The sequence below is a fragment of the Brachyistius frenatus genome, unplaced genomic scaffold (assembly GCF_029030835.1).
Source record: "Brachyistius frenatus isolate BFR_SWC_R1_liver_20210118 unplaced genomic scaffold, ASM2903083v1 Contig_2, whole genome shotgun sequence".
NCBI classification, from domain to species: Eukaryota; Metazoa; Chordata; class Actinopteri; family Embiotocidae; genus Brachyistius; species Brachyistius frenatus.
This window is the reverse complement of record NW_027210601.1, coordinates 1,036,825-1,063,410: the sequence shown is the minus strand read 5'-3', so window position 1 is coordinate 1,063,410 and position 26,586 is coordinate 1,036,825. Positions and strand designations below refer to the sequence as shown.

The 26,586-nt window shown below is 43.3% G+C and overlaps 2 protein-coding genes and 1 long non-coding RNA gene across 4 annotated transcripts in view; 2 read left to right on the top strand and 1 right to left on the bottom strand.

Moving 5' to 3' along the window:
* Nucleotides 1–26,586, bottom strand: part of LOC138617335 (ephrin type-A receptor 7-like) — a 360,848-nt gene that overhangs the window by 2,839 nt on the left and 331,423 nt on the right. The window lies entirely within an intron of this gene.
* LOC138617429 (uncharacterized) lies at nucleotides 1,099–12,021 on the top strand. Of its 2 annotated transcripts, none has more exons than XR_011310658.1 (3): nucleotides 1,099–1,281; nucleotides 7,526–7,585; nucleotides 11,648–12,021. It is a non-coding gene; the product is annotated as an uncharacterized lncRNA (long non-coding RNA). The 2 variants fall into 2 exon arrangements; XR_011310657.1 differs by having other exon boundaries at nucleotides 1,099–1,338.
* Nucleotides 12,022–26,586, top strand: part of LOC138617350 (exostosin-1c) — a 69,093-nt gene continuing 54,528 nt past the window's right edge. Inside the window, exon 1 of the mRNA XM_069692297.1 lies at nucleotides 12,022–13,065. Within this exon, the coding sequence (XP_069548398.1) occupies nucleotides 12,119–13,065 (947 nt within the window). The 5' untranslated portion in view covers nucleotides 12,022–12,118. The remainder of the gene's footprint in view (nucleotides 13,066–26,586) is intronic.

The window sequence follows — 26,586 nt, the reverse complement described above, 5'->3', positions numbered from 1 at the left end:
ATTTCATATCACTTCTACTATTTCCTCATTAAATAAAGAATAATTTGCAATAGGAATATTTAAGAAAATGTATATTATGATTCTGGAGGATATCATTCTTGACACCGAAAACAACAGTTTTATTAAAAAAATATATATATATTTTAACTCAAGTTCCATACGAAGCAGTTGTAGGCCTATTGGAGCCTGTTTGATGCACTATATTTATTGAATTATCGTTGAACCATTAGGTTATGGCAGTTGGATTCGTAATGCACTTTTGCTCCATTTCCTTCTTTTTTTCTGTAAAAGCTTGGCTGTGACAGCTGTCACTAATCCTCAGAAAGCCTCTGCTCTGCTGCTCAGTGATTAGTCTCACTTTCCCAGTTTGCCTCTCTCCACACTTGGTTTGGTTCGGCGCTGCTGGAGCCAGCAGATCTACGTAGATACGATATGCTTCCCTCGCAAGAGAGAGAGAGAGAGAGAGAGAAAGCTGAGGGAAGGAAGAGGGAGGAGGCTGATTTCATCCGGACACAGAGCGGCGCAAGAGCGTCAGAAATCCGGTGTAGAAATTCAGTGTCGAGACAAGGCGCTCTGTCGGTGCTGTTTTCTGTGATAATATCTTTTCTATCTACCTCATTAAACATGCATAGGCGCGTTGTTTCCAAAATAGAGGCCTGTTACTGAATCGTGATATAATGTTGAGTAACGGTTGCTCAATATCGTATTCTCGTCAGACCTGCACTTTAGCTGATAACTCCTTTTGTAGAATTAATAGAACTGCTGAAACATTAAAATCCCCCCATCCCCAGGCTGGTGTCCCTCATCGGGCTACAAAGTCATCCTCTAATTGTGGCCCAGTATTTACGGTGCCCTATTGGAACCTATGTTTTCTGCAAAGCCGACAAGATTTTTCAATATTTGGCCACCAAAATCCGGAGACAATATTTAAAGGGGGACCGTAGAGATGTCACGCTCCTCCGTGTCAGTTCAATTCCTGTGCGTAATTCGGCGTTTCCAGAGCGCTCCAGTTGCGCAGGGTCGCATCCAGATGTGTGTTTTTCCTTTACGGTGCGACGAAGACACCGACGAGGCTGTGAACCAATCGGTGCCGCCCGGGGGCGGGTCGTGTGTGAACTGTTGTGGATATGGAAAATGGACAATTTATCACGCACATTTCATCATTCATATCCCGATGGGGGAGACCCTACGCGTGCACGCTGAATTGATTCGCAAATGACCGGCCGTGGTGTGAAAAGGAAAATCGGCAGCGAGGAGGAGCAGAGCGCGGTTCGCCACCTGGTAAGCACGGGCTGTGTGTGTCGGGGAGAAGTCGGAGCGCAGCGGGGATCGCACTGGGTGAGGATCGTACTGGGTGATATCTGCTATCTATGTTTAGTGGCTGTGTTCGTTGTAAATGGATCTGAACAATTACGTACATGCAGATGGTTCTGCTGGGATCCAGGTAATAATTGTCTTCATTGGCTCATGTCTGACCCTCCATTCTGAAGCCATAATGTACCATTACAACCGCATCTTCTTTATATTTACAACGAAATGGCTTCAAATTCATTGTCCACTGACTTCTGGCAACGGGACATGCTGCGATTGTTGGAATAACATCCTGTAAAGTGCGTTTTCTTGAATTGAAGCCGCTCCGACTGCCATTAGCTCCGGATGTATTGTTTGCATGACGCTCAGCAGCGCACCTTTTGTCACTCACGCTGCTTGTTGAGGTGAGAATCACAAGTGTTTGAAGGCTATGCAATAGTGAAACTAAAAGACCTTTGTTACACTGTGCCGGTCGTATAGAGAAAGAAATACGGTGATGAGGTCACTGAAGTCATTCAGAGCAACAGGGGCGCTTCAATTCACCACTGGAGACCGCCAGCCTTTATTTGACAGACGCAGCCTGCTGTAGTAAATCCAGGTTGCTGTTGGAGCAGCGGGGGGGGGGGGGGGTGATGATGTGGGGTCCACGGTGCTCTGACTGAGAGAGGTGCATGCTGGATAATAAAGGAAAACTAGACGTATCTGAGAGGGGGGGGGGGGATCCGGAAGATTTGGAGGACAGACGCGAGGGGGCGGCGGGACAACTCCGCCTCGACAGTATTTTTACGGACGCGCCCGGTGTCCGCTCTGTCAGTGTGCTGTAACTTAATCGTGTTGAGTCGAGAGCTGAGGACGAGGAGATGTTGGTGTTTTGAGCGTCTTCAGCTGGTGGACTGAGCCACAGCAGGACCCTCAACAGTTCAGTGCGTGACTGATTCAGCTTCAGGGGTACTGAGGAGTCCAGACAGACCGCTGTGCTCAGAACTGGACGAACCTGCTGCCGCCACCTGCAGCTCTATCTCACTATGTGACAGGTAGGCTGAATAGGTGACATGTGCCACACTAGGCAGACGCGTTTGTCTGTGAGTGTTTGTGGGCTCAAATTACATGCAGTTAATGCTGTTGTACCGTCTAATTTCATATTCCGTTTCCCTGCCAAACCCTAAATAGAGCTCCGAGCTTTGGGGAAGTCTTCAGCTCAGGTTGAGATCATTTGGCAGATGATTTGCTTCTCCCACTGGACAGATGGGGCTGCGGGGTTGGTGGCACATGACTCTGTCACTATCCAGGAATAATAAATGATGTTGCCACTGTTCAGCTGTCATGCTGTTTCCTCTTGCAAAGTAGTTGGCAAGCATAGTCCTTATAGTCAGTCAGTGAACTGTACGTGAAGTCTTTCCTGACACAACTCCGACTTTTGACGGGGACTGTGAACAGACACTGATGATACAAGGCATTTGGGAAACGGCAGAGTATGAATATTATACAGTGGAACAGGACTTCCTGTTACGGGGCTCATTTAGGCAGCACGAAAAAAATCTTCACGTCTGAGAGTATTATTGTCATTTTAAATTAACTACTTATTGAGAGCTTTAGTGAATTTCCATTTATTTGAAGTTATTTTGAGAACACCTGCATAGTTTTCCAAATAAATTCATATCTCCTTGATGAAGTCCAAATAAAAACACTGTTCTGTCCCCGTGTGCCTCCGATGCCTTTCTTGCATTCAAAACATATTAGCTAATAGCTCAGGAAAGAGCAGAGAATTACCTGCTTTCACATCCTACTAAGTGCTCCATGTATTAATGAATCCCCAAGAAGCAAACAAGGCTGCAGGAGTTCATTGCAGCAATTAATTACAAATCTCTAGTTGGGTTTTATGAAGAAAGGGGAAAAAAGAAAAAAAAGATGGTGACTTCACTGATCCCTAATAAAGTGTTGTCATTTGTCGAGGATGCTCAGGGAAAAAAAAAGGCTCTCAGGGGAAGGTGGATCCTGACAACAAGCTGAACATGGATTTCGTCTAATTTATGAAATTACTTCATTGTAACGGCAACCCTCGAGTCTCAATGGGATTTTGCATACATGATGGTTCTGTAATACCCTCCCTGGTGATTAACAGAAGCACAAATCTTGCCTTTTGAAAAGTGTCAGCCAAGACTGAATATATACATATTGCGGAGATGGGGAGAATTTCCATAATCAAGGCATTTATCTGGGGCACTGAGCATGCAACCTTTCAAAGGTATAGGTCACTGTGCCTATAGTGATCATGTACTCTATCGCACTCTTCACTGTCTCTGTGAAAATGTAATCGGGTTTTACAGAATTGAAAGTAGCAAGGCTTTGTACGAGTCCCAACGAGAATGCAATCAGTGGAAGAAAAAGACTTTAAAAAAAAAAAAAATGCATTTCCCTCACGACTGAAAAGCTTTTCATGCCATTTTCTGCAAAACAAACACTCCTGCTCGGATGTCAGATACACTCGGCTAATTAAACTCCGCCTGGAATGTGCTCCTTCCTTCTTATCCGAGGGTCAGATCGTATATCTTCCCCCGTGTTGTCAAGGTCAGATTGTTTATAGGTCGATCTGATCTGTGTTGTGCTGTCGGACCGCCTCCGGGTCGGCGCTGCGGAGAGATAACATGAGTTGCAGGTAGGATCCACTGTGAGCGGCACCGGTTAATAAGGCAGATGGATTTGGCTTACATGCTGCGTCTGCTGTGCGTGTGCTTGTCGGGTGCACAGCAACGCACCCTGAACATGGAGCGCTGGACTGTTGCTGTATCGGTGTCCTCGGCAGGCTTTTTCCCGCTCTGAGCTGTCTGCTATGTGATCTCGGTCTCTGGTCTGCTGTGATACGATCTCACCTTCACTTATTCCGTCCCCGTTTTCTAGGATTGTAAACGGCGTAGCCAAATTCGGAGAGCCTTCTAATAATTGTTCCTACCCATCTTGTTCATTCTGTTAATTAGCCCTTGTGGCGTTGGAGTGCAGCATATTGTTGAGACATAATTAATCAACCGGGCTTGTAATTATGCTTGGTTTGGAATCCGAGCGTGGTCGGGAGGCTGGTTGCGTTGCAGGGCGTTCAGCTCGAGGTAAACATCTTATTAACCGTGTCGGCGTGCCTTAACCCACACAGAGCAAGTGCGGTTTTATTAAGCTGGATAAGAATGCGCTGTTATCCATATTATGGAAAAGGCCTCATAAAAGAGCCGGCGCTTGATTAAGTTTATGGCCATTATGTTTTCAAGGTGGTCGAGCTAATGGAAAAATCCCTCAGTATTGTGGACACAGCAACGGAGATTATTTTAATACAGTAAAAAGCCATTTGTTCAACCCAGACCAAAGTGTGTGTGTGTGTGTGTGTGTGCTTTTATATGCATATGGTGTGTGTGGGAGTGTAAAGAGCACCTCGATTTTAAAGGGCAACTACGAGGTGAGGACAGAAAATAGAACCTGGATCACATCCTGAGCCTTTAATGCAGGTCTGCCAAAAGGAGACAGGTCCTCTTTTTTTTTGTCAATTTTATTTTTACCACAGAAAGATTTCCTAGGTTTTCCACAGACTGACTGAAATGACTACAGACATCCCTCACACTCAGCGTCTCCTCCTCAGGTTGTACACGGTCAGGAAAGTGATAGAACCGCAACCCAGTTATTATGCAGGCATTCACGTTCAAGCCAATAAAAAGACACACGAGCACTTGCATAAATTCCTGGCCACGATGACACCACCAGTCACAAAAACAAAGACTCGTACACTGAGCCAGTGGTTTCCAGCCTCAGGGTCAGGATCCCTAAAGTGCCAGAAGACAAAATTGCAACAAAAAGTTAGCATTATTATTTTTTTCCTTATCTTTGCTTTCTGCTTGTGTGTCTTCAGGCTCATAAATAGTTCCCAAATACAACACTCTTAGTAGGAAATGGGACTCTGTGGTTGAGCACACCAATAGCTGTAACCTGGTTGCGCCACAGGCCTGTCAATCAAAAACACTGCTTTTCAAAGCTTACTTTCTAGTTAATGACGGGATTATTTTCAGATGGACGGCCAGAAAACTGATAGGGAGAAGCGACTTTAGCCAGCAAAACAAAGATAGCTCGTAGAGAAATTTTATTGACTTTGAATTTTGTGAGACTAATTGAATGGGGGTATACGGAGGCGGCTTTTTAGAGCCAACCTCTAGCAGCAACCGGTGGTACTGCAGCTTAAGGTACTTCTGCATCAGCCTCATTTTTCAGATCCGGAAACTACGTTCACTTTTATATACAGTCTGTGGGTTGAACTCTGCTGCCATTCGGAGACATGTGCGAGTATCGTGGGGTCACAAGTGCACACATAGGTTTAATTTGAAAGAATGACAAGGGAAAGTAGCCGGGAACCACCGCAATAACACAAACAGCAGTTATCTTCTGGTCCTCGGTCACGCTGTCACTTCTCTCGGGCCTGTAATGACAGAGTCCAGGGTTTAATTTTAGTTCGCCCGAGCCTTTCACCTCACCACAAGATTTGTGTTTTCTTCAGAACACTTTATTTTGCTGAACTAATACAGTGTGTCGCCAGTGAAAACACACATGGCAGATGTGTATTTAAGTATAGTTTTGACATGTGCTCACACACACTCGGCCACAAAAAAGTCACCGAAGGGCTTGTTGCCACTGAACACGGGCATTCGTACAGGGCAGTCACTGAGGATTTGTGTAAGTGTATGGTAGGCTTCCATCATTCAGGTGGACCGTCTTTACAAGCGAACCATATAATTTGGGAAGGAATAGAAATCTCATTTTACCCGACATTTGGCCCATCCAGTGTCAATTTACAACCTGCGCTGTGTCTACCCTAATCATTCCAGACATAATAATGCTGCTGCTGTCGCTCTTACAGTTGCAATGCCTTGGCTAGAAAATGACTGTAATGGTAGTAGATTTTATTTTGAGCATTTACGATGTCAGTTGTGCTCAGCGCTGGTGCCGCAGCCACAAAACGGCAAATTGAACAAATAAAGGGAAAGCCAATCTGTCACTGAATGACAGAAATCTCTTTATGAGAAAAAAACCCCCAAAAAACCCGTCCCATTTGGCTGAAGAGAAATACAAATTGACAAATGCCGAGTTTTCCCGCAGAAGGCCACCATCGTCACCGAACATTTCCATCCGTTTTCGTTTTTCTATCAAAGCCCAAATAACCACAGATGAATAAGGGAGACATGTGATGACAAATTTCAATTCCTTTTCCCTGAATGACTTAATAACATTGCCCTGTTAAAAAGGGCAGCAGGTATAAGCAGTGGAGGGACTTCCATTAGAGAGCGATTGAGGGCATGAAGAATAGAGATTGGGTCCAGCTGTCACCCGTTGAATATTGATCATGAAGTCCCTCTCCACCTTGTTCTTCTCGCCTTCCATGCAGCTTCATGTCCTTCATTATCACCCGTTGACTAGTTCCACTCCTTGCTCGTCCCATGTCCTCCAGATTGTTGTATGTTCAACTGGAGGAATTACTTCCAAACTAAATTGCAATCAATGAAATGTTCAGTCCTTTGAAGTTTTAATCCTTAAGGGGCCTCCACTGTTGTGGCGGTTTCTTGTTCCATTACATCCTTGTAGAAACTGCAAAAAAAAAAAAAAAAAAGAAGACAATTGTCTTGTTGTGTAGAAACATTTATAATTAGCTGAAGTGGTCAGTGTTAGACTCTGTGACTAATGCATCTTATTTCCCGTCACTGCTTCACAAGAAGCAGTAGGAAATGTTGGGTTTGCACTTGTGTAAAAAGAGCAAACGGTAAGGTTGATATTGATGAGACAAAATTAAAAACAGTAATGCAGGATGACATGGATGTGTCGCACCCTCAATCCATGGTCTCTGTGAAGGCATGTTCAGTCCACGGAGTGGCTGAATCATTCACGGACAATAAAAAAAAAAAATGGCTACATAAATAAAAGTGGTAATTACCCAACATAATTACATCGAATGGCTATTGCTGAAAAATGCAGCTCATAAAGGGCATTCAAAACAGGAGGTGTTTTCATTAAAATCATTAGAATTATAACTTTAAATCAGAGCAGTTCTTGGCATGAAGGATTTGGAACATTATGTCGAAATGCTGGTGTGCGCTGCTCTGATGACGGGCTACACGATCCACCACCTTTTATATTACCTTATTTTAATGAAGTGTGCCTTATTAAACTTTTTTTTTTCTCTTTGCAACAGTTTCCTTGCTTGCTCAGTACACTCTCAATGAACCTTCCTGGAAGTTTCTTCGCACTCGAGGTGAGCGGATGATCAACGAATTGTTGGCCTTGTTGAGTGTATTCCTCGTGTCTGTGATTAATAGTTTTTTGCCCTCCCCCCCCTCCACTCCCTTTTTTTTTGTTTTTTAGGTTGAAGAAGGAATAATGGGAAAACAGTGCAAAATCGTTATTGTTTCTAAGTGAAACCATCGAGTCCACTTAGGAGAGGGAAAGGAGAAAACAGAAGGAATGAGTGATGAAGACGGGGTGAGCATGAATTAGGGGAAGGAGATATAAATGGGAAACAAATGGCAAAAGGTGGAATTGGAGGACTCTGAATCCGGCCCTCACCTTTCCTTGAACCCTGTCCTTCACCCTCGCGCCCCTCTATTTATTGGGCCTTGTGGCTTTTTTTTCAGCGCTACTCAGCCAACCATAATGATCCATCACTGATCCATGACAGAACACTCTCACCAGTTTAAGCCACCATAATGCGTGTACGCTGATCAGTCACAGCATTGAAACCACTGACAGATGAAATGAATAAAAATGATTATCTCTTGACAATGGAACCTGTCGAAGAGTGGGATATATTAGGCAATTCTTGAAGTTGGTGTATTGGAAGCGGGAAAAATGGCATCTGAGTGACTTTTTCAGTAACAGTTTGAGGAACATGACAGAGTTCAAGAGGTCAATTTGACCTTGACATTCCCCAGATTTTCATCTGAATGAGAATCCTTAGGATGTGCTGGGAAAAAAACCAGCCAAATCCACTGGAAGCCGCAACTTGCAAGACATATTTGATCTGCTGCTACTGATACTTTAAAACACTTTCAGTCTTGTCACCAAGTCTCAACAGATCAGAGCTGTTTTGGCAGCACAGGGGGAACCTGCAAACATTACGTTTGTGGTTAGCTGAATGGAGGCTTTCACACACAGGAAATGCTGCGCAGTGCACAAGATGAAGAAAGGTGGTTGTTTCTTTTTCAAAGGTAGCAGTTTCGTGCCCTAATGAAGTATAACATTTTCTTCAGTGATTCTGTTCAATTCACATATCGTCCTCCGTCCAGCTTTAAAGCTCGCGGCCTCTGATATTTATTCTTGTCTTGTAATTTTGAAATCCATTCAGATTCTAGCTTTGAGCTGATAAGTTAAATGTAATAAACGATGTCAAGAGAGGGTTTTTAAAATGATAGTGGCCTGCAATGAAATCCAATTCCCTATTGTTGAACCAAAAGTAATAGAGACACCTCGGTGTGCTTCCATCAATGTAAATATCCTCACGGGTCTGTTATTTTTGCAAGGCAACTGCAGGACGTTGGGCAAAAGCGTTGGGGTCCTCACGCCAAATGGTTTGGCGTCAGATTCGATAAGGCAACTAAATCAGCGCTTCATGCCCATCATCATTACCATCACCATAATGATACCCTCCATCACTTTCCTATTACCCCTTCCTGCCATCGCTATCAATTATTCCCACAACCACAAATCACCAAGACAGAGCTCATGCATATCGCTCTCTGGCGGGTATCCTGAAGAAGACTGACGTTTAATTGCATGCAGGCCATATAAAGCAATGAGAAAAAATAAAGAAAGCAAAATCAATGCCTTAACTAAAGGAGCAAGTGAATTATTGATGAGGAGCATGTAATGGGATCCCAAGTGTCTATTTCTCCCCAACTTGGACTGCTTGCTGCTCAGACTGCTCAAGTTGTTGCCAGAAAATTAGAAACAAGGGAGGTGCCAAAAAAACAACAACCTCCCACCAACATCTCCACGGCCAGATTAGCTGACCTGAATTATCTGGGGCACGATGGCTGACAGTCGGGGCTGTGGTGCTCGCAGACACGCACTTGTACAGTATTTATACAGAAGACTTGTGTGCCCAGATGCTGCTGCTTCTCTGCATCCGTAAGCGGCACATGCTGTTGCAGGCATGTTTGAATGGATTTGGTGCTTCTGCTGCCCCACTTTGACAAACTACGGTTTCTTGTAGCTAGTTGCGTTTGACAAAATTTGTAAAAGGCTTTACCTGTATCCATAGATTTCCCATCTGTGGTGCTGGATCATCAAAAATGTCCTCTGATATTACTTGTAAACTTCTATTTATTGTTGTGATTATCTGTTTACCACAGCTCTCTAGTTTTGGCCAAAGAGAACAACATCATTTAGTTTACTGATAGGTCAACAGTGCATGTAATAGATTAGTATGAATATTCTTTTTTTTTTTTTCCTTCCACAAAAGTGACAGTCTTGTGTAGTGCACGTTTGTAGGACTCCAACTAGCAGTTTAATCTGGATTGCTCCGTATCATTCTGTTGTTGACTATGAAGGTTAAGGTACTCAATTTATAAAAATATCTTCGATTTTGATTGCTTGTAGGAACTATGACTCATTTTTATCTATAACTTAAGACTTTTCAGATACTGCTGCTCCTTTTCTTGCAATGACTTCTTTATGTTGATATTATCTGTTGCCTTTGACATGTGGCCAAACTACTTGGCTAGTAAGTTTTAAAGTTGTGTGTGTGGACTGGGTAAGCTGCAAATGAATTGCTCTTCTTGGGGTCAGTAAAGTTGTCTGAATCTATCAGTCCATTCATTGTTAATTGTTCAGCACCACAACCATAAAAAAAAAAACTAAAAAACGTTTTATATGCACATACAAACTGCCATAATTGCTTACCACAAAGCTCTTAGCACATTTCTTGTTGCACCATTATGTATTTATTACACAGTAAGAGCACAAATTGAATGTTGGGTTTTATTTATTTCTCTTTCACGAATGGAGAAAATTGTGCAACCCTTGAGTTTGTTGAACCCTCGAACTAATCGCTTTAGAAAAGCTGAAACAAACGACCACTGCCAAAAAAGCAGATTTCCTTTAAGACGTTTTAACCCATATCCACACAAATTAGAATTTTAAATTCGCCCTCCGTTTATCAGTAAAAGCAGTTCCAAGTAATTCACACACAAACTCTTATTTCCTCTCTCCTCTGGAGGTTGAGAAATCCGACGATGAATTGTTTACCCACATCATCAGTGTGCTGCTTGTTTTACTGCAAGAAGAGACGGCAGGCGTAACTCCTACTTGGCTGCAGAGGAGGCAGAAAGGAGGAATGTGAATGAGAGGTAGCGAGAGAGCGAGCAGCCAGGTGAGACCTGAAAGCTGCCTTTGTGTGGCAGCTGGCAGTAAGAACACTGTCCTTCACTGTGAGGTGTGTTCTCCGCACGCGCGCACACACACACACACGCACACACACACTGTATGAGCTGGGGAGTTATGAGGAGGGAGATGTTTGGGGGAAAAAAAATCTGAGGCTGAAAAACCGTTGCAAGTTTGCAAATGTAACAAAAAAAGGCCTTCACTCAGCCTCTCTAAGGTGAATGAATGTTTCAGAGACGTACGGTTGCTCTGTTTTCCTCCTGCGTTTCCAAATCTCGGCCGCAAATGCTGAACGCGCTCTTATTTTCCCCTTCCGCTGCACCTCTGTATCTGCTTCGGTTCAACTGGAGCTTGAAGAGCGTGATAACATCTCGCCCAGTTTAGCGTGGCATCGCTATTCCAGAAGTCGGCGCACATCGGGACACATACGAGCCTGCAGATATCCGTGTTTTGTTTTTTGTTGCAGAAAGGTGGAGGCCAAGCAGGGATGGAGGAGTGATGGAGGAGGGCCTCGCGAGGAGATGGTTTTGATGTGCGGCTAATCATGGTCGGATGCTGTTTTTGTTTTTTGTTTTTTTAAGAGTGCGCCGAGTTTACTTTTCTCAATCTTCTCCAGCTGAAGATGGAGTTTGACAGCTTTAAATCCTTTGCTGCCTGTGAAACATTACCCAGCTGTGCTACTTCACTGCTATTTGATTATACGTGTGTTTGTGTGGATTAAATGTGATTGGGGTTGCAGATTACATATGTCTAACCAAAATGAAACGCTATCCACATGAAAGCTTATACCCGTCGGGCTATGAAAAGTGTTCGTCGCACCATCTGTTGAGACAGCAATTTCACAACTAATCTCAGTTTATGTCTCCGTGTCGGTTGAGGAGCTGCAAGTCTGTCTGTGTACTGATGTGTGTGTTCTTGTTTGTTTACTTCTCCCCAGGAGGGGCCCCGCAGACAGCAGTCGCGCCAGGCACCATGAGGCAGCGAGCTTGGCCAGTGCGAGCGGAGAAATCACCCTTCGTCACTTTCAGCCACGCTGGACAGCGGAAGAAATGTACACAGCAGCAGCAGAAGCAGTGCGTGGTACAGCGGAGACTGGTTAACGCACACATTTGAGAGAGGACGGTGAAGAGCAAATGGGGAAGGCAGAAAGAGACTTAAGAGACGGGAGTCAGTAACTGAGATTGCGTCATTTCTAAATGGCAAAGTGTGCCGGGCCACACTCCGAGGCAGTGATGTCCTTGTTAACACATTGTCCTCCGTCAGAGGCTCCTTGTTAGAAGTCACAAGTCAGCCCCCCCCTATCCCACCCCCGACCCCTGTGAGGCCACAGAGCTGAGGGGCAGAGAAGACAAAAAGACAGAGGACGAGAGAGAGACAGAGCGGAAAAAAGAGACTGTGACAGGCCCCCATGCAGGCGCGTAAGAAGTATGTTCTGCTGGGCTTGTGTGCGTGCTGCTGGCTGGTCCTCTTTTACTGGGGCGGAGGAGTCCAGCTGCGTCTGCTCCGGCTGCTGACACGCCAGCGGGGTGAGGTGGTGCGCCCCTGGCCCAACTGGACCGACCGGGCCTTCTTGCCCCGCTATGCCCACCTGGACGAGCTCCAGACGGACCCGGGGACGGCCGAGTCGCCCCGCCAGCGCCGCCAGGCATGGTCGGCCATTTACAAAGACAGCCGCTGCCGCATGGAGACCTGTTTCGACTTCTCGCGGTGTCGCCGTAGAGGAAGGGAAGGCTTCAGGGTGTATATATATCCATCGGAGAAAAACGACAGAGTATCGGAAAGCTACAGGAAGATCCTGACATCTATAGCGGAGTCCCGGTACTACACTTCAGACCCCCGTGAAGCATGTCTGTTTGTGCTCGGGATAGACACTTTAGATCGGGACCAGCTATCAGGACAGTTTGTGCCCAACGTGGACGAACGCATCCGTGGTTACCCTTTATGGAATGACGGGCGTAACCACCTGATATTCAACCTGTACTCGGGCACCTGGCCGAACTACACAGAGGACCTGGGCTTCAACATTGGTCAGGCCATCTTAGCCAAAGCCAGCCTCAACACGGAACACTTCAGGCCGGGCTTTGACGTCTCCATCCCGCTCTTCTCGAAGGAGCACCCCCAGAAGGGCGGAGAGCGAGGCTGGCTGGTGAGGAACACCATCCCGCCCCGAAGAAAGTACCTGCTGATGTTCAAGGGGAAGCGCTATCTCACGGGCATCGGCTCGGACACGAGAAACGCTCTCCATCACATCCACAACGGGAAGGACATTGTGTCGTTGACCACGTGCCGCCACGGGAAGGACTGGGAGAAGCACAAAGACGCCCGCTGTGACCATGACAACCTGGAATACGAGAGGTAAGACGGGGCCCGTGGGGAGGGCAGTAACGATGTTGATGTTAAAATGAGAAGCGAGGTGTGAGTCAGCGCGGCACTGTATGAGGATTTATAGAAAACGGTGTCGAGTGTTTTTTTTTATATAAGGAAATACACAGTGGTGATGTACTGTATGCCTTCTTATTTGAACTTTACATGCTGTTTTATTGGGCCTTTAGATATCACTGTTTTTCTACAAGCTGTGTCAGTGGTAGCTTTTGTGTCCCACTGGTTATTTCTGTCTCTCTTTTATGACTCCACAGTTTTTCACTGTTTGAGTTTATGATGTCTCACGGATCAAAGATTGTAGTCACAGACTCGTGTCTCTGGAAATTCACTAGTGTGAACACTATTTACAGCAATCCTTTCATTCTTATAGCAGTACTATTAAAAAAAATACACCTAAACATTGGTTGTAATGTGCTCAGCTGCCTTAACTGACCTTGAGCTCCTACATTATTTAGAGTGTGAATGAATCTTACATCTTACAATGTTAGAGCACGGCGGAGGAACAAATTAGAGGATTCAAGAAAGCTGTTAAAAACACATTTGCTCCGTGTTTGTGTGTTTACTACTGTAAGACAAAGAGAAACCCTCGCTGCAGCTAATGAATTACAACAGAAACAAGAGTGTGTAATGAACCAAAGCAAAGGTCGCCACAAAGAATGGCTTCGTGAAATCTCTAAGAGAAGAAGCCGCTGTTGGGTTGAATTTTTTTTTTTTTTCCATTACACTGGAAAAAAGGTTTATAAAGGTTTTGTTGCTTTTGCTGTTGTTGTTGTTGAGGGGAGACTTCTTTCCATTTCCACTTCAGTCAGTCCAAAGGTGTGGAGTGGATAAAAGACATTGAGAAATGAGATTACAACAACATCTGCGGCGTACGACCTTTGCCGGGGGTTTGAAAACAGGTTGTGCAAAGGCACACGGATACCAGATAATATACTGTATATAATGTGTCCACTTCAGCCTTGTGTGCTGTATGCGGCTTTCCAGTGGGTGGTTTTCAAGTATGAGCGCCATTGTTGAGTTAATGATGAAAAAGCTTTAGGAAACACACACATCGGTCTAATACACGTTGCAGTAGCAGCTTCGTAAACAAGTCTCTTCCTCTCAGTGCTTTTGTGCCTCTAACTCGGACATTAAATTGTCACATTGCCTCGATTATTTTGTATGTATCTGCCAACTGTTGTCTGAGAACTGATCGAGTTGAAGATGGGTGAGAGAAACTGAGGTGGGAAAAGTAAAGTGCCTTAAGTTTAGGCACAAAATTGACGTGGTTAGTTTTGGAGAAAAGTTGGTTTGTTTGGGTTTGAAGAAGTGATTTTACGTAAGTAACATTACATGCATCCCGTATGTTATATGTTACCCAAGTTAAATAGGTTTCATTATTTACATAACTTAATGACATTACTGATAAGAAATCCATGTTGATGTTTGCTTTCTCTTGGACTTGAATAATGTTCTCCCAAGTGAAAGTCATGTTTGTTTTTCGTCCAACCGACCCCAATGTCCTCCTTACTTGGACTTCATCTCCGTGTCCTTCGTCACATGACGTCCTTCACTTGACCTTAAGGCAAAATGTGACACTGACGCGGTATCTTCTAGTGGACTGACAGGTGTACGACACGCTTTGACGTGATACCAGACTGACTAAAATACTGCGTTCCACAAGTTCAAGTCATGGGTTCAAAACTATGAAAATACATTGAATGACATGTTTGCATCAATAAAAGAAGATTTATGTTCTTGACCGAAATTGAACATCCTCCAAACCTAACGCCGCTCACATGTGTTCACTGCAACTACAAACTATTACATCGTGGTGATTACAGAGTGGATCTACTAAAGGTGGACTTGGGTTAGGTTACATTGGCACTGCCACTTTTTAATTAGTTTGTGTAACCAACAGTAACAAGCCTCCAGGATTTGATGCAAACATCCACTGCAAACTTTATTACTTTAATTAATACGAAGCCAGAAAGAATTAAACCATTTTACCTCAACCGTTATTGAATATCATAAGTTCAGTAACGCAAGCTTATGTTTATTGACTACTTATTCATTTAAATGTCATTATTTTCTTCTATTACTGTTGATGTGAGCCGTTCAGTCTTCTCCGTTTCACTTCCTACTTGTTTAACGTACGCTTTGCAATAAAAGTCTGCGACGCTGAAGTGCTGACAGAGCTGCTCATTATAAAGTTTGTGGCTGTCCATACGCAGACAGACGCAGAGAGCAGGGTAGTCTGATGGTGCAGAACATTCGTAGACAGAAGATGATGGATTTTGGCGAAAGAGAGAATAATGAAAGAATGAGAATAAGAAGTTCGGTCTCCGACTCGTTCTGTCAACCGATGGCTTCGTTGCAGCTAACGGGATGAGACTGCAAAGCAAAGTTTGCTGGGAAGCAACACACATGTCACATTATGACAATGAATACACAAATATATGTTTATATGAAGCATTTGGGAGTTTTGAGGATTTTAATCCCTTTTCTGATTCATACTTCAACAGTTTAACTACAGGTACAGTACAGTGTTGGGCTCGGAAGTTTGCTGGTGGTTCTGATCCAAGCACACTCCTAGCTGCGGACTATAACTATCTACGTTTAGGCTGGAGCTGCTTCACACCGTATGAATGAGCTCATTTATTCCACACAACCCACTACTCAGGCTCCCGGGGTGGGCAGGAGGTGTGTGGGACAGGGGAGGAGGGGAGGGAGGATATAGCTGGGGGAGGTGGAGGCGGTCCCGTGTGGTATTTTGCGGTAGATTTGGATACGGCAACGGCTCTTAAGGGTGTAAGGGCATGAATAGGAGAGGCAGTGCGAGAGAGACAGCTGCTGTTTGTAAGGAAAACACAAAAAAGCTGGATGATTTTTTTTTTTTTTCCTCCCAGTCTTTCCCCCCTTTTGTACGAAGTCTCTTTCTGTGGAAATGAGGGGCTTTTAGCCTTCGAAGAGAGGTGTGAAGGAGAGATGTGTGTGTGGGGGTGGGGGGGTGGGGGGGGGGGGGGAGGTGCTGGATCACCTCTCTTGTTGCATCCTTTGAGTCTGTCTTTGGGTGAAGGAGAAGGGGGATTTCTGAGAGGAGAATATGAGAACCGTGGAGGTCGTGGAATCAAAATGACTGAAATTAAAAAGCCGAGGAAAATAAACAAGCTGCATGAGGGAGGTTCAAGCCATGTGGAGACTTATCCTCTGTCTGCTGTTTATACGAAGTCAAATCTCCCTCCGTCACCTGTCTAGCAGCTAAAATCACGCCCTGCCATGTTCCGTGTCACGGAGCAAGCATGTGTCTTTGTTTGCGACTGTCACTGCAATACAGTTTGCATGAGCTTGTGTTTGTGAATGAGATTGTCGCTCAGACTCTTAGCAGGTGGCATCAGGTTAATGAGCGCCTGCATCTGGTCCAACGGCGGATTAGCCTGGAGGGACCCGCACAGCCAATGATCGGAGCAACCAAAGGAGAAAGGGCAAAAGGATGTGGACGAGGGAGGGAGGACGTAGGTAAAGGGGGAGTCGGGCAAAGAGATCAATAACGTGTCATGATGTAACCGGTCCACCCAAATGAGAACCTGAATGTACCATCCTCCTTCTAAAACCAAAGAGGAAATGAATAGAAATGTGAACAGATTCCATTCGGATTGGACATTAGCTTGCAAATTGTTTTAACAGTGAACTTTGAGTTTGTTTTTTTTTTTAAATTTAAGAAATGCTGACATAGCTAGAAATTCAAAGAATATGTGAGCGATTACAGTCATAAATTAATCCCTGACCACCATCATTCACAGAGACTGCAATGTGTAACGGCGGTTTCATGCACATAACTTCAGAACAAGAGAAATAGTTGTAGCTGTGAAACGGTAAAAACAACCTGCAGCATGACATTCAAATTTATGAATGAAATGTTGTGTCATTTACAAATGGCAATTATTTTTTAATATCAATTAACCTGTCGATTGTTTTTTGGATTAATCTGTTAGCTGACTAGCGGTCAATCACTGTTTTCCAAAGCCCAAAGTACCACCAAAAATGTCTTGTTTTACATTCCACAACCAAAAGATATTTCGTTTTATTATCATGGAGGACTAAAGAAACCACAATATATCACTTTAAAGAAGCCAGAATAAATTAAATATCTAAATTCACATTGTAAATTATATAAATGGTGAAATAACAGAGACTGGGAGGACAAAAAAATAAAAACTGTGACACTCAAAGTTCCCCCACTGTGGGTGACATTTAAGTAACGCATACACAGAGTGTGTACTTCAATATACAAATCAGAAAGCTATATTTGTACTTGTGCATACATCACTTCACTTTGTTGTTTGTGTTATTTGACTTCTGATATAGTCTGTGCACTTAAGTACCTTTATAATATTGGTAGAATCATCTTTTCATCTTTTTGATGATTACACAGAGAAATTTGAAAACGGATTTATGCCAACATAATTCTGTAATGACGGACCCACTAGTGGGACACTGTTTATTTTTCTATACCTATTCAAATCTCGCATATCTTGCCTATACACTCAAAAACCTGAATTTCTCTTGTTTTTTGTTTTCAATATGCATCTACAGGCTGTGATTTTAATTCTAAACATAATCTCGCAAACTCTCAATTTTATCACCCCTCGTTTATTTCAGCGAATCTACTTCCCCAAATCCCATATTTTTGCACCAGCTCTAGTGGACCGATAGTTTCGGTTGTGTTTTCACTGATTTTAAGACCTCCAACTTTTTTTTTTTCTTCCTTCTACCGAATTCAGTGGAGGTGAAACTAATTTTAAACTTTAAAAGATTACATTAGAAATCCCCTCCAGTATCTCTTTCTAGAAAATGTCCTTCAGTATAAGTAACTCGCTGTTGTGTATCCTCAGTTTTCTCTAATATAAACATCTACTCGCTAAATATGAATAGTGTGCTGCTTGTGTTCCCCACTCAGATGTGTGCAGGTTTGGACCACTTCATGATGTCGGCCCGATTGGAGTTCTAAAGACACAAAGCTGTTCTCCATTTATTCATACTCTCCTAAAATATTGATGTTATATATATATGTTTTTGTTGGACGGCTGAATCGTGGCACGATTCACATTTCTGGTTTTATGAAACAATGATACTCTGATGTCTCCATTGTCGTTAGTCCTTTTATAAAAACAGATTCAATTGAACAACCTCTGTCCCCGGCGTTTCTATTAACTCAATTTTACTCTTTTAAAGTACAGAACGATTTGTAAATGGTGCCCAAAAATCCCATTAAAATCTGCCATAGGGAATAAAAATCTCAATAGGAACAGAGGGTGCCTGGAAATATTTTTTGGGGGGTCCACTGAAATGGTGCGTGACTTTTAGCATGTGCGTGTATGTGTCTCCATGGACGATGGGATGGAAGACGGAATGGAGCAGAAAAGAGAGACGTTGGAGATAGGACACAGCGGTACCCAAGGCGCAGAAGTAGCAAGACAGCAGGGAAGAAAAAGAAGAATGTCATGTGATACAGATTACACTAAAAATGGGGAGAGGACTTAGGGATACCGCAGGCGAGTTAAGGGAAAAAGTGAGAACGTGAAAGGGCAGAAGGGAGGCTGATAAAGCGGAAGAGAAAGACGGAGGGAATTGGAAAGAGCGGGGATACTTGAAGCAAGGGAGAAGCAGCGCTGCAGCCTAATGGCCTAGTTTCCCCTCACTTTAGAGTATTCTGTGAGAAAGGGAAGGGAAACGTGCATTGTACAGTGAATGTAAATGAGCAGGAGTGTGAAAAACAGAGAGGGGAGGGAGATGGAGAGGGAGATGTCACGCGTACAAAAGGTACCACGGAAAAACACAAAGTTCTCTGGTTCCGTTTGGATGAAGTGGTGTTTGTGAAGTAGAAGTGGTGATGGATAGGGATGGGAGGACGACACTGAGGTGATAGAAGGATTGCCCAATGGCAAAATGCTGTACGTGTCTGTTCATCTTAAATGACCCCAGTGCATTCAGGGGGCTTCATTTGGAGACCGATGGGTCATTATTCATGACCCTCCTCGAAGGAAGTCGGAGTTGTTGGAGGCAAAAGAGTGACCAATGAGACTTTAAAAACCTGGGTTTGGAGTTCAGCATGAATGCAGCATACTAATCAGGGAAAACAGAACTGAAGCACTGCAAGGGAGAACAGTTTGAGAGTATATTTTGCAAAGCAAGAAGGAAGTACTTTCATGCATGTGTAATCTGGACACTCTATATGCAATTTTTTTTGTGTTGTCATGCGCATGTAAATGCAGTATAATAATTCCTGCAGTATGAAGGATTTCAGTGTGGCATGTGAAAAGTGAATCGGCGTTGGAAAGGGAAGCAGTGTCGGTGTTGGCTGCTGGCAGAGGAAAAAAAGAGGCGGCGTAGTTACGATTTCCCATACATGCAGAATCTAAATTAATATGCGGGTGCGTGTGCACGCACAGTTAATGTATGTGTGCGCCTGGATCTGCAAACGCTACGCGAGAGTGTGCGATTTGAGATTTTGGGCAAAAACCAAATAAGAAATGCCGCGGCCCACTGTAATTAGGGCTTGTGAAATTGTACCTCTGAAGTGTGTGTGTGTGTGTGTGTGTGTGTGTGTGTGTGTGTGTGTGTGTGTGTGTGTGTGTGTGTGTGTGTGTGTGTGTGTGTGTGTGTGTGTGTGGTTTGTGTGGGCCATCTCTGCTGCCTCTGTTTAGAATACTTGGAAAATGAGAGGCAGCCTTGTGATTCTCTGGCAGTCGTACACTTCATCCTCCGTTCTTGCCCTCCGCTCCAGTTCACGTCATTCTAATCCCACACATCAGTCCTCTTCTCCTCGCTGTGCTTTTGTCAAGTCTGATCACACGTAATTATGAAGTCAGACGGTGCTTCTCAGTTCAGCAGAGGTTGTACCCGGGGCTTTAGATTAACCTGCAGGATCTTATTGGTTTTAATCTTCCTTCGAGCCGTTACAATCGGTAGTTTTTGCAGTAACGAAGGATCAAATGGCTTTGAAATGCGACCGCGGTCGCTCACAGTGACCAGGCCACAGATAATTACCGCCTAACTGTGCAGCTCCCCTCAGATTTACAGAGATTTAAAGAGTCTTTCAGCGCATTGTTTTGGTTTAGCGGCCTACTGTTGTGATTCACCCTCATAAGCTTTCTCGGGTACTTGCTCCACACTAAACGGCAATCAGACAAAGTTAATAGTGTGCATAATTAACGTAATGGTGCATTTAGCAGTGGAACGGACCATTTTTATTGGAGTCGGTTGAGACCAAAGTGGAGCTAAAAGAAAAGTGACTGCCGGAGCTTGGAGCAGCTCATTTCTGCCCCGAGAAAGAAAGTAGTGGTTTAAAGGGAGGAAAAAGAACGTCTTTTACATCCGTTTTGTCCTGTTATATCTGTATCTCACTAGGGAATAAAATAAATAACAAACTTGCCATTGTTCTTTTAGACAATCTACTACTCGGTTACCAGGTTAACTAGTCCTTTTAAACAAAGCTAGGGCTCGAAGTGGGCAACGTACTCACGGGTACACGGTACAATCACTTCTGTACACTTGAGTGTTTGGTTTACTTTTTCAGGCGCACCGCACTCTCTATCAGGTTATCTGGGCAATTCACAATGGTCTCAAATAAACTGCATTATCCGGGGGGGGGCACGACATAATGCTCACCTGTTCCTGTTCTAGCTGCCGGCTTTCCTTTGTTGGTGGCTAATCTAAGAAACGCTACATTAAACTTTAGAATAATGTTGGCTGGTTCCAAATGCACTGCTAGAGCTTGTTGATATAACGTTAGCATCAGCAAAACCACAATACAGTTTAACTCCAGAACACACTGCGAGTATGTCAACATCCTACTCAATAGGAATGACAGTGTTGTTTGTCCTCCCAAGAATGTCAAGTGCTTGCTAAATTCTTGTAACCGTCAACTATTCAATCAGATAATTCAACCTACAACTGTCGGCTGTTAATGGAATTAATGCGAGAAAACAGCTGAAGTCACCATTGGTCGGCCAAAATCCAGCAACTTCCTGTATCCATTTCAAATTAAAAGCCCTCTCGCATTTTAGACTCGGTTCAGCCATATGTGACCTAGTCTTTTTAAACTAATAGTTTTAATGGTTGTCCACTAAATCAAAGACTTGTTGTTTACATCTGCAATATCTACGATATTTTATTCACTGAAGAAATTCAGAATGTAACATTACAAAGGTTTGCTCATACCAGCCGATACACACGGCAACATGTAAATAAGTACTGGCACTTTTTTTCCACTTCAATCTATTTCAACAAAGCACTCATTATGTCCTGAGCGGGTTATATATGGGCACAGTGAGTCATGGAATGCAACTGCAATATTTCATAATCTGCATTAATGATAATAAGGTTCAATTGGAGTGTAAATTTCCATCAGTGTCATGATCCAGGCCATAGTTTCAGGTTTATTTCTGCAAAATGTCTTTAAATACAGTGCTATCTGACTTCCAGGAATTCTTGTGGACAGACAGTACTTGGGCCAAAACACAATTTGTTAGGTCTTGGGTCTGACCCTCATGAAATTCCAGTGTTGAGATGATTATTGTTAGTTTTAGCCATAACTGTGAGAGAGGGAGGCACTTGATCTCAAATCCAAATGGCGCGTTTGCAAGGTCACAAAATCCCTTTAGTTTCCCTTCATCTGAGGGGAATGATGTCGATGGCTGCAATGTTAACTTGGAAGAAGTCTCATTGTTGGCAGAGGTTTACCTTCTCTAAAAGTCTTTTCCTGCAGCCCTCCAGACCGCTCATCTGAAAGGCAAAAAAACCCCCACAGCTTTCATTCCATCGTCTTGAAAAGAAAATGAAATATTGTACTCTTGGTTAAACATAGGTCAGTCACAATCTGCTTGTCGTTTCTCATTAAATGTTCACGCCTTCATTGTTCTCACTGTTTTGAAAACTTGAGACTTCCATTTTCCGAATGCCATTATTTCAATTTGACTCTCTCATAAGTCTGACTCTTCAATTTTTCAAAATGGGTTATAATTCATCTGTCTTGTCTGAGTGCACTCAATGTGACAAGAGCTTGTTGTTTACAAGGCACACGGGCAAAAACCAGCGACAGGGAGCCACAGCGCTACATGAGTCAGCCGAGGACTCGGGAGCTTTGCGCTGCACACACACACACACACACACACACACACACACACACACACACACACACACACACACACACACACACACACACACACACACACACACACACACACACACACACACACACACACACACACACACACTGTTTTTCATATGCAAACAAGGTCAGATAAAAAAGCAACCACTCAAAAGAGTAGATGGAATGTGCCCCACCCAGGCTTTACTGGACATTTGGGAGGTTTTAATTTTAATCCCTGCATTAAAAACAACAGCCAATCTAATTGCGGGGATGGACAGAGTGTCATTGGTGCAGATATACATGTACAAAAGGGATTTTTCAGCTTTCTGTAATGATTCTGTCTCTAATTCACACTTACTTTTGCATGTATTTTCTGCACAAATCCCAAAATCTCCTCCTCCTACAGTTGACTTATAGCCTCCTACCATCTTTCTGTGCTCCGGTATACCCAATTTATGAGCAGAGCCTACTTTTGCATGAGGGCAAACTTTTTTGACAGCACAGCTGTGTCTGTGGTGTTACGCACAGTTGTCTCGCACGCCATTGTGTTGGTTACATGCACATGAATGTACATATGCATGATCACAAACACAGACGAACTGTCCCCTCTTTGCGCTCACTTGCTAATCTGTGCATTCCAGCTTTGACACCATGTTCCCCATCCCCCTGCGGATTTTACCCCCCCTCTCCCCCCCCCCCACACACACACACACACACTCAATTCTCCCCGCTCCGCCCTTCGTGCATGTTTTGATGAGCCGGACAGCATCCGGAAGGTTAGGAGAGGAAACGTCTTACCCTATTTGAGCTTCAGCGTGTCAGACGAGGTTTTGTCTAATCCACACTAAGAAGTGATAAATCCGGACTCCTGACCACTGGCTGCACTTCAGCATGTTGCCCTCTTTAAAGAAGCAGCGCAGCTAATTACCTGCACTTTTAATTCAATCCCCTATATCCGGTGGTCATGGATTGATTTGTTAAACGGTTTATTATTTCAATCATTTCCATTGGCTTCAAGTCATTAATAAGTACTATTAGTCTTCCTTTTTTTTGTTTCTAATCTCTGTGACTGACTGCGAATAATGTGCACAAAAAAAACATGACATAACCTGTTGAGATGCTGAAAGACAAATTTTGTTATTGTTGGACAGAACAAGGCTGACTGTTTTTCCCCTGTTTCTATTCTTTGTTCGACGTTAACCTGCTGCAGCCTCAATTTACCAAATAGATAAAAGAGCAAGTATCGTTCCCAAAATGTAGTTGCAATTTCTTTAAATGTACACTTTTTTTTTTTTTAACAATATGACAACTGCCTTTTCTCTCATTAACTGTCTATAGCTAATATATAAAGCATTAATAAATTATTTATTTACCATAAGTGTAGCCACAAACTATAAGCCCTTTAGACGGGACTGCATTTTAGAAAATTTCGCCTAAAGAATCAAACAGAATCGCAGCTGCCGCAGCTGCAGAATTAATGCTGCCTCTTCTAAAATTGGGCATCCCCTTTATGTCTAATTTTGAAATAAAACATACGACTTGTCAGTAGAGGCATCCTTTTTATTGTAAAAATCCTAAAGTCTAGTAATTTTGTCATATTGTGCAGCTAATACGGTCCAGCTGCTTCGAAGGAGATCACTTTACCTGTAATATCCTCTGTCTGTCAGCTGACCTCGCTGTGCTCACTTATTACAGACACATGTGAAAACAGTGATGATTTAAAAAATACATCTGCTTTCCACTGATCGTCTCTGGGACTTTGGAAACAGTAGTAGCTTAGAGGTCACACAGATATCCACCAGGACTTGTGAGAAATCCTGGCAGGATTTATCTCAATTCATTTCAAAAGAATTTCAAGATGTTTAATCCAGGTTGGATAAGTGGGGCTGCGCAGTTACAGTAGAGACTCTGTTTCTCACTGATAATGTGAGAGATTTGGCTCAAAGTTATGACTGAATGTTTGAATATTATCATTTTTCAGCAGAAATAGTTTGGAGTGGAAGGTTAACCAAAGCTGTATTTAATAACATTTGGCTTTGGGGAACTGATGGGAGCTCGGAGATTGAAGCATTCGACTCTCTGGAAATCATATCTGAATTATTTGCACAATTTATGATGGGGAGGAGGGGGAGGAGGGGGGAACTTTTTAACAGACATAGGACTTTTGTGTTCTGACTAAAACTTTGCCGGTTTAAATCTAATTTGTGACATTATGAGGGAACAAATCGCGAAGAGATGTCAACAGCCTGACCCAAGCCTGATGGGTTTGACATATTCGGCACATTGTCTCAGGCATATTGTGGGTCAGGATGTGGTTCAAGGAGAACTTGGAGAAAATGGGTAAAAAAAAAAAAAAAAAAAAAAAGCATTGCTAGATGTCAGTATGTCCGAGTCTTGACGTTCTGTTCCTTCCAGATTTATCTGGTCCGTGAAGATTTGGAGAACCTTTTTGTGAACTTGCTTGTTGTTATAGTGTTTTTGTGATTTATTGCGTCAGTTTTGATGGTGGATTGTTGCGTTTGATGTACAAATATTGGCTGTGCGCTGGTTTTGGCCTTGAAAATGTTGTAAGCTGTCAAGCTCTGACAACGAGTACAGCACGCAGCTTGTTCTCCATCAGCTCCTCATCTCTCAATTAGCCGAGCTCATGCTTTGTTTACGCTTCAAAACTCCAGTATCTGCCTTGTGGGTGGCTCCAGTCTGTCAGGTGCCTATCAGGTTTCTCAAAAGGAGACCGTTTGGCCCCGGGGCTCCCTCCCTAGTGTGGATGTCCTCTTAATGGGTGCCCATTCAGCGCCCTAATCGGGCCCTTTATCAACCCCGGCTAACACCACAGCGATCATAGCAGGAAAAGCCTCCAGCGACTGTGCTCTGCTTTTGTCCAGGCCAACTGGAGCATAAAAGCTTTGACAATGACAATGCAGTCGGAGAGAGAGAGAGACACATGGAGGGAGACATTTCTCATTCCTTATGCAGTCAAGGAACTGATCCTCGCCTCAGTGGCCTGTTTTTCACTTGTTTACTGTTTCCTTACAGCATCAATTTGACCTGTGACCCCACCAGCACATGTGAGAGTCTGTGGTTTTATAATCACTGGGAGGAGGAAGGTTCGTGATTAGCGATATCGTTCAGTCTTTCTTTCCTGAGGTATGTGAGATTGTGTGATTTATAAAAGGAGAAAAGATGTTGAATTTAGGGGGAGGTATGTTTTTTTTTTTTTTTTTTAAGGCTAGTTAACATTTTGAAATATGCTTTAAAAAAACATTCAACCTCACTAGAAAAGAAAGATAAGTAGAAAGTGTCGGGGTTTAGAAGTTCAAAATTTTAATGAGCAAAGAATCCAGCAGGCAAATCATTACTTACAGACACACAGTACTCAGGCCAGTTTTGCTGCAATTAGGCCGTCCCAAACACATTCTGAAGACTTTTCCAAGCACTTCCTCACAGGACTCCTAAATTGTCTGTGATATCTGTTGTAAAATTAGGCCAAAAAATATTGTGTAGTGCAAGTTTGCAATGAGATGAGAAAGCTTTTTAATAACGGCTTCTCTCTTTCTCCCCCCCCCCCTTCTTTGATGTAGAATCGAGGGCTCTGATTGGCTGGTCTAGAGATGAATGACTGATACACAGTGATAATCCCAACCACTGGAGGGTTCAAAGGACTCTCTAATATATGTTGCACCATCAGCATTAAAATGATCTATGCATCGTTTTTTTTAAATTTTTTATTACACAGTGAGGTATTGGGGTTAAACTAGGATTTGGAAAAGGAAGCGTCCAAACAACCTCTTGTATGTTTTATGCAAGCTATTTCATAACATTCATAACATGTAATTGCTTAATTATTTCAAATAAACCAATAACCAATTTCAAAAATAAATGTTTGTATTTTCATATTCACATAGAAGATGTAATACTGAAGAGCTTTTGGCCCTTATTGTAGCCCAGGGCTCTCCAACCCTTTTTTCCTGAGAGCTACTTCGACAAAATGAGAGTAACATTTATTCACATAGCTGAGCTCCAACAAACCAACTAAATAAGCTTCTTTTTTGTGAACAAATTAACAATTAACAAATTGATAGTCAACACACCCTATGTAGGAATAGAATAGTCTCTAGGTCTGAAAAGTGAGGCCAGTGCAGTATTGCCTTGAAGTGCAATACATCTGCAGGCCATTAGGGTCTGGCTCCAATAAAAAAAATTGTCTCTAATAGGAAAAAAATAACATCTGCTTCTCTCGTTGAATACAAGCTCAATTATTTTTTTTTGTCAAGTCATTATAGTGTAATTTGTTCAATTGGGGGGGAGCCTGGTTTAATTGGTACGCCTGGGGTGCCGCCGTGTTTCCACAAACCAAACGG